This window comes from Rhopalosiphum maidis, chromosome 3 (assembly GCF_003676215.2).
Source record: "Rhopalosiphum maidis isolate BTI-1 chromosome 3, ASM367621v3, whole genome shotgun sequence".
NCBI classification, from domain to species: Eukaryota; Metazoa; Arthropoda; class Insecta; order Hemiptera; family Aphididae; genus Rhopalosiphum; species Rhopalosiphum maidis.
The window spans coordinates 40,852,748-40,861,676 of record NC_040879.1 but is presented as its reverse complement, the minus strand read 5'-3'; the positions used below and the strand labels follow the sequence as shown (position 1 = coordinate 40,861,676).

At 29.0% G+C, this 8,929-nt stretch overlaps 1 protein-coding gene across 1 annotated transcript; it reads left to right on the top strand.

Annotated features, from left to right (window-relative positions):
- The first annotated feature begins 3,891 nt into the window (after positions 1–3,891).
- On the top strand, positions 3,892–6,261 carry LOC113555880. Its single transcript, XM_026960472.1, has 2 exons — positions 3,892–4,024; positions 5,525–6,261. The coding sequence occupies exons 1-2, from the start codon at positions 3,892–3,894 to the stop codon at positions 6,259–6,261; spliced, it is 870 nt and encodes a 289-aa protein (XP_026816273.1).
- Positions 6,262–8,929: the final 2,668 nt, after the last annotated feature.

Sequence of the window (8,929 nt, the reverse complement as noted above, 5' to 3'; positions counted from 1 at the left end):
TATAACCATGAACTAACTAATAACTATCTCTTCTTAGTTTATGGTGATAATATAATAAAATTTGTTGTGGGCTTGTGACATAGAATATAATATTATATTTTATAAGGTATAAACATGGTATACACTATAGAGTAGGTACCATATTACTTATATTTAGATAATACTTTATGTTTTTGACCATAATTATAAAGAATTTTATAATTATTTCTTTATAATCACGTAGTGAATATTGTTTGCATCCAAAAACCGCACAGATTATCAGTCATTTTATAACAAATTACCGCACACTAGTTTTAGTGAAAATAGTGAAAAGACAAGAATATAAGATAAGTACTATACAATAATCAGGTTTTTAGTTGCCACTAAAGTTGCCTATTTAGTTTTAGGAGCATTTGTTTCAGTTTTGGGAAGAATTTTTACGTGACGGATATCGTATAGTTTTTAAATAACGTCGGCAGTCGGTTTCAGCCAATCAAACTGAAAGTTTTAATTTTTTTTTAAAGTAATATTTAAAATTTTGAGTTTTAAACTTTTTTTTAAATTTTTGAATATAATATATACATTTCTTTTGATGAAATATACGAATAATGAGAATAAATAATTAATTATACATATACACATGCGTTTTTTGTTTATCGACCTTTTTGGGGTCGAAATCATAACTGTGCGATTTTTGTATACGACTTTTTTTAAAATTGTGCGGTTTTGTCCTATATTTTATCAGAAGTGTGCGGTTTTCGCAGAACATGAATATTATACAAATTATTAAATATTTTATACCTACCTATACCGTTTATCAAATTTGACACCAATTTATAATAATAAATAATATAGTACTACAAAATAGTACCTATTCGTTTTCATAAATATCACTTTTTTTGTTTATGTTATTATTATCTAATAACCTGTTATATTTGGTATTTTATTTTAAATTTATTTGTTTATTGTGTAATTATTATGTATCTATAATCTATATACTTATAGCCATATAGGCACCTGGTATTGTTATTGTTAGTTGTACACTTGTAACTTTTTATATACTTGCCCTACTAGACTAGTGACTATAAATAATAATTATGTACCTATATATTAGTTAGATTACTAAACTATAATATTATACATTATATACATACTTAAGTAATTACATGTACCTATAATAATCTCATACATATATTCTTACAGGTAGTAGGCAGTACTGGTAGAAGATACTTACCCATTTAATCTTTTATAAATTACCTATAATACTATAAGTATTTAATAATTATAAATTATAATATACACTATTATGTTAATATATTTATTTTTAATTTTTATATCATGTGTTAAGACTATAATATATTTATATTATATGTTTAATGATAAGATAATGTACTTAATAAAATGTTTTAAAATTTATTCTGTTTTTATTTTTTTCAAACAAATATATTATTATGACAAAAATCTACTTTTTTATATGCGCCCTCTTATAGACTATACTTAATACTTTGGGCTGGGATTACATGAAACTTTGTATTTTTTTCCCGAGGAAATTGAAAATGTACTATATTATTATATATTTACAACTTTATTAAATATTGTATAACCTGTTACAACAACTTTTGAACTTATAATTATTATATTTAAAGTTTATTTTTATTTTTATAACTGTTAGTGGATACTAGATACATGTTTATATATTTAAATTCATTACACACTTAAAGGGTATATAAGTACCTAAGGATTTTTATAAGGCATTTCTTAATTTATTATCTGAGGTATTAAAAGGCATTATATTTCTTTATACAGTTAAACCTCTATAAAGCGGACACTCGGTCACTGAAATGTTGTCCTCTATTCAGAGAGTTCAGTTTGTAGAAAGTTAGTAGAAGATTCTCAAAAAAAGTCCAATGTTTGGAGGTGTTCGTTGGGGGGAGGTTTCGCTATACTAAACTTATAAATAATAAAAATATTTTTTTAATTTAACAGAACGATTAGGTATTACAATATTATCTATGAATGAATGAATACTTCTCCGTTATTTTAACTTTTGGTATTAACAAATATAAGTATGGGCCAACAATATAAGTAATAAAGGTATTTTGTAGATTTAACAGAATATTTTGTTTTTAAACAAATTAAAGTGTTTAAATTAACAAAACGATGGATGATTCAAATAAATCCTCGATCAATTCATAATCGTATTTAAAACATTGATAAACATATTGTAAAATTAATGATATATTTTATTAATTAATTATTTAAATTAACAAATATTTTATTAACGCTATATTAACAAACATATTTATAACCAACCTAAATTTCTATTGAAAACACCGGTATATCAATCCGTTGACTTTCGACGACCTTTTGCCACATTGAGTGCCGAATCTCGTCGTAAATAACAGATTCCTAGTTAACACCATCCACAAAGCACCAGAATCAGTCCATCAGCGACTCGGGCAGGCGAGTTGTGCGAGAGGCCGCACAGGTCATCGAGCATCACCAGTAGCTGTCACCATCATCGTTCTCCAACACCTAACCAACCAGACCGAATCTGACCATAGAGGCCCCCCGATAATTAAACTGCATCATCCTCATTTCCTTGTATAGCTTTCCGTTCCAACACAAAAACGTCCAGTGTCGTCATCGTGTGTTAGGTTGCCTATCGTGCTCCGTCATGTCATTGACATATGAATTGTCTACCTCAATAATTTTCAGGTGTCTTTTATATTATTATTAATGGTCAATATTTCTTGATTTTGACCAGCCGAGTGGTCCTTCAGCCATTTAACTGCCTTTGCACGTAGCATAAAAACATTTTGATTTATGAATTTTTTTTTATCCCAACAAGATTGTTATCGAATTAACAAATATATTTTACAATACTGCTCGTGAAATCCAACAATGATCCTTGTTAATCTAACAAAACAAGTATTATTGATTGAATGACAAAAAGGCTATTGTCAAGCCAATACATGTGTTTTGTATAAATTAGTAAATATTACTAATAACACCGATAATATACCATGTCAATTTGATAAGAAGTACTGTCAATTGAATAGCAACAAGATTCTTGTCAAGCTAATAATTAATTTTATTATAAATAAGCTCATGAACTATTTGATAACATATCTTATAAACTAAAAAAAAAAGTATTGTTGTCTGAATAGCAACAAGATTATTATCAAGTCAATCTATATTTTTATTATCATGAATGTGGTTAATAAGATGTTGGTGTTCGAGTTTGGGGTGTTACATGGGATAGTATAAGTATTAGCTTATCTAATATGAAACATCTCAGACAGTCCCTGATTATGAACTTGATGGAGCACTTGCACTTGGCCCCCAAGAAAAATTGTTTTTTTTTAAATAATTTCCACCAAAATTTATTTTGTAAAATGTAATAACAACTGTCTTTTTCTGCGTTATAACAAATTAAAACACGTCACGGGTCTTGTATGACACAAGAACGTTTGGACGGTTTGTCTTTGTTAATTATTGAAATGATGTTACATCATAATTAAATTTTTATTCAGTTATTGAAATTTTTGCAGAGAAAAAAAAGCAAGAAAGAAATGTTTGTAATTTTTTAATTTTTTTATGATAAAATGTTATAAAAATTGAATTATTTTAAAATTAATATTTACAATCCCTAGACATTTAGTTTATACAATAAGTAAATTTTGAAGGCTTAAAAAGTTCTGACGTACTCGTCTAAACAAACAAACGCATGTTTTCTAATGAGATTGTTTACATTGGTAGCGTTGAGTACGTCACAACATACACGACGTCGTCAGAAACAGTTGAGCGTTCAAACAAGTTTGATTATTTCGTCCGAATTGCGACTGTTTTGACGAGATTTGATTATTATATAATTATATAATTATTACAATTTATTTATTTATTGGAACCATGGATCCCGATAAATTAATCAGTCTCGTGTATGAGAATAGGTGTTTGTGGTACATGAGTGAAAAAAATTACCACAACAAAGATATTTCTCGGCAAAAGTGGGAGAAAGTTGCTACAGAACTCAATACTAGCAGTAAGTACAATTTTTAATTTAATATCATATTGAAATGAATATACTAATATTTTTAAAACAAGTCATAAAAAACCAATTATTTTAAAACGGTATTTATTTACACTTATTATATTATTTTATACGCTATTATAACCATTCAATTGTATTCAATGCATATCAGTATGTCGCAACTCGTGCTATATTATTTTCCAAAAAGTATGGGAAACGATAAATACCAGTTATTATTAGATTTTATTTTGTTAAATATGAATGTATATATCTAATAATAGACGACAATATTCATGATATTTTGTATGTTATCGACAAAAATTACGAGCGTGTGTGCCCGTGTCGGTTGTCCAGCATAGTAAATAGAATAGAAAACAGCATAGAAAACAACTATAATCCGTTAAAAAAATTATTTTTTATTACAAAATAAATTAAAATAAATTTGAAGCTCTTGATTACAACAGTAGATTGTATTGAAACGGGATTTCACCTGCTAGACTAACAAAATAATTTTTCAAAGTTTCTCTAGTTTCATTCGCGATTCTTCCGTAGTGATTATATCTCCGTGAAATTGGCACATTATGTTGGGGTTCAAAGCTCACCTCAGGAAAATCAAAGGATGTAAGACCTTACTTATCAATGATTATATTATGCAAAAGACAAACACATTTAACTACAATGTCTATTTTATCAGGATCGATTTGTAGCTCAGTTTTTAACATCTCCACTTGGCTACTAGTATACCGAAGGCACATTCTACGCATCGCCTAGCTCTTGATAATCGATAATTGAAAATACGTTCTTCAATAGTGAGTCTTTTTCTTGAATATGGTTTCAACAAATTTTTTTTAAAGGATAGGCATCATCACCCAACAAAACAAAAGGTGCTGAAATATTAGTTAATGGAATATTTTCATTCTCTGGTATGTTTAAAGTGTTTGCTTCAAGCCGTTGATAAACATTTAAATCTGAAAATGTTCCCGCATCACTCTGTTTACCGTAAGCCCTGACTTCAATAGCAATGAATTTGTAATTTGCATCAGATATTCCTTGCAATACGACAGAATAATAGCCCTTATAGTTGAAATACATCGATCCTGTTTGTTTAGGGCATTTCACGCGAATATGTTTCCCGTCTATGCAACCGATGCAGTTGGGGAAATTCCATTTTTTGTAGAAGTCACTTGCTATAGTTTAACATTTCTCTGTAGTAGGCAAAGACATATGTATACCACAGAAACACTCCCATGTAGCTTGACATACTTCGTAAACTATGTTTCGAATAGTACAGTGTGAAATTCTGTAGGAGAAGCTTAGTGAACGAAATGATATCCCAGTTGATAAAAATCTAAAATTAAAATAAAAAAAAACAAAAAAAAAAATACATACAATAATATAATATAATGTATAATATATACAACATATCAATTACAACAATAATTCAATACGCTAACATATTTCTTGGTCAACATTAAAGTCATTGGTGAATTATTTTTTTTCAATTAATTTTAGGCGAAGCAGCCAAAACTAAATGGCGAGGTCTGAGGGACACGTTTCGCAAGGAATTGAGCAAGAATCCTAAAAAACGGAGTGGAGACGAAGGAGGAATCATCAAAGAGTCTAGATGGGTCCATTTTAAAAGCATGGAATTTTTAAAGGACCAATTTCAAAAAAGACAATTGCAGGGTAATGTTTCGAGTGAGACAACATTTGATGTAGATACCCAGAATTCAACTACTACTTTTTCTCCTGATCCCGATGATCCTGATGATCCTGATAATGAAAACCTGATGATAAAATCTCCTCAAAACACACCGAATACAACTACACTACCACAAAACTTAAGTGCTTCTCAGAAAAAAGTTGCCAAAATGAATAATGCCAATGCGGTTAAACAATTGATGATACTCGAAGAACAAAAATTACAATTTTTCAAAGAAAAGAATTCAGCTTCTCGAAATGAAGATCTAGATTATCATTTTCTCATGAGCTTATTGCCATATTTGAGGAAAATACCAGAAGAAAGAAAAATGTTTGTGAGGATTAAATTGCAACAAGTGTTTTGCGAAGAGGATCTTTTAGGGGAGTTCAGAGGTCAACATACACTACAGCCAACCCACCGTCCACCACCAAGTGTATTATCATGTAGTTCATCAACGAGTGGTAGTTGGATTTCACAAGTGGGAACTCCACTGAGTACTACTCAACATGAAGATCTTGCTTCGTTCTTTTCAAGTGTAACACCATAAATAGCGATAAAACATTAAAAATGTAAGTGCGATGTGTTCAATTTTTCTGCATATTTTATTTCACTTGACTATTTGTATTTTCATTTATATTTAAAACAATTAAAAATAATAAAAATTAAATTTATAAATATCTCGACTTTAAATTGAAGTAAAAAACTTAATATTGTTAACTTTTTCTTACCTTATAGTTACAGCCAGTCTTTGTTTTGCTGAAATACATTTATGAAAATTGGAGAATTTTGTAATGCTTTCTTCTATTTTCTCCAGTATGTATTCAAATATTTCTGGTTTCATCCTGAAATACTCGAAAAACTTTTCCGGTTGATCCCACAATTCTTGAAATAACATTTCAAACTCTCCTTTGTCGTCTCTTCTAGAAAATAACTCGTTGACATGCTCTGTTTTTCCACCATTTAACAACAATAATTTCAATAACGGACATTCAAGAAAATACAATTCATCAAGTTCGTCCATCTTTGCTGGGTGGCAGAAACATACTGACCACCAGAATGTCGAAAAACGCGCACAAAATAACCGCTTTGTTCTGACGACGAATTTGTCAGAATAATTATTCGTTAGAACTCGCATACATAGTATAATAATAGCATAATAATAGCTGGATCGTTATTGACAATAATGACAATTGACAGAATTTTACGATTTATTATTCGAATTATTTTCAATCATATACATATTAAGCAGTAAGTCGTGTATTGACTACAGCCATCAACCATAATATTACCAAATTCTTAAAATTTCAATAGCATAATAAAATGTAGCGTTTTCAATAATTGTATTCTGTATTTCTGTAATATATGTACGATATTATTAAAATTATCAAGTAAAAAAAAGGCCAATGGGAATCTATCCCTCACACCCCCCCCCCCATAAATACGCCACTCTCACGCATTGGTCACAACTGTAAACCTTAATTTATAATTATCAAATATCTTTTAACATTTAAATTTTCGCAAGACCATTTAGAACTGATTTTTTCTAAAATTATGCATAGGTTTGGGTACAATAACAATCCTAATATTCTAGAATTTCGATCAGCTATCAAACAATTGCTTTTAAGGAATTTAGTATAAGAAGATGCTACCAATTGTGTAGTGTTAGATAGTACAAGTTTTTACAGTATTTTTGAAATACGTTTGAAAAAAAAAGAAAATCTGAAAAAGATATCGGTGAAGAAAATAAAGAAATACCAGACATGCCTTTCTGTGAAAATTATAGTGTTAATGTTCTTAAAGATAATATTTATACTATATCAGTGGATTTATAGTAAAAAGAATTTTTTTAAAATAGATTGTTCTACATGTACTGAAATTTTCCAGAAACTACTACTGATCATAATTATTAGGGTGCGGATTTGTATGTATTTACATATTTGTCGGGAATGATAATATTCGAATAATTCCTTTATAGAAATATGTTATAGGACTATCTGATTATTTTAAGCTATGGTTCATATTACATATTTTTACATATTTGATCATTACATATTTTTACATAATTTACTAAATATTACATATTTTTGTTAAATATTCAGCTATTTACAAAATTAGTACTGTATCACCCATTTATATTATGTGCTTTTGCTCAGTGGCGGATATACACACGGGGCAACCTGGGGCTGCTATCGCAGGGCGTCATTTCTAAAAGGGCCCCCAATGAACCAATGGGTTGACTCTATTTTCAAACAAAATTTAAGTGTAGACTAGTCTGTGGCTGATGTAAAAAAAGTTGAACTTTGGCTGTGGTAGGCGGTATCAAAATAATTGATTAAATAATCAAAATTTAATGTGCGTACTGTGTAGATAGCATGAACCACATACATCATTGGATATACGATATATATGTGTGTACGAATTTGTAAAGCGTAATACTGCTAATACTGAACAAGTAACAAACTTATCCAATTACATACTCGTATTGGAACAATTGATTATCAAAAAGAAAAACATATTGAAGCAGAGCTCGTTAAAACCATAGAGTTTCATGAAGTGATTGCGATGTACCAGTATTTATATTTGAGATTAGTAGTGTTTTATATTTGGATTTATTTATTTATATTTTACAAAATAAATAAATAATTTTACCCAGCCAGCAAAAAAATTTTCTCCGGATATAGTGTGCTCAAAATGTTTTAGTTTGTAAGGCATATTTAGAGACATTTTAGGGCATAAATAAGTGCATACTTTAATATTTTTAAGGGCATAAAACCTTAGCCCTACTAAAAGCTAATATATTATATATCGTATATATATATACTCGTAGTGATTAAAATATGCAAATTTTTTCAACTGTAAAATATGTTAAATACCTACATAGTGCACAAAGTTATAGCTCTTATAGTACTTATTGAATAAAAATAGAGAAAAAGTGGTTTTTTTTATGGTTTTCGCCATAAACGTTGATAAACATAAAAATATTTATTTTTGATGCACAAAAAACAATTAATTTAACACAAGTGTGCAGTTATTCACGAACACCTATCGAGTTATTAACTGTCACAGACATGATGGTCAACAGTATCATAAATTAAAATTAAATTGAAAGGATTATTTTTGTTATATGCGCCAAACAGGCAGCGTTGTGAAATTTACCGACTTAAGATTCGTCCTTTTATTGTGACGCTTCGGACTGTCACAACGAGTTACCACTA

Coding starts and splice junctions, on each gene's coding strand:
- LOC113555880 (XM_026960472.1), top strand. CDS start 3,892: ATGGATCCCGATAAATTAATCAGTCTCGTGTATGAGAATAGGTGTTTG. Junction 4,025..5,524: donor TACAGAACTCAATACTAGCA/GTAAGTACAATT, acceptor AATTAATTTTAG/GCGAAGCAGCCAAAACTAAA.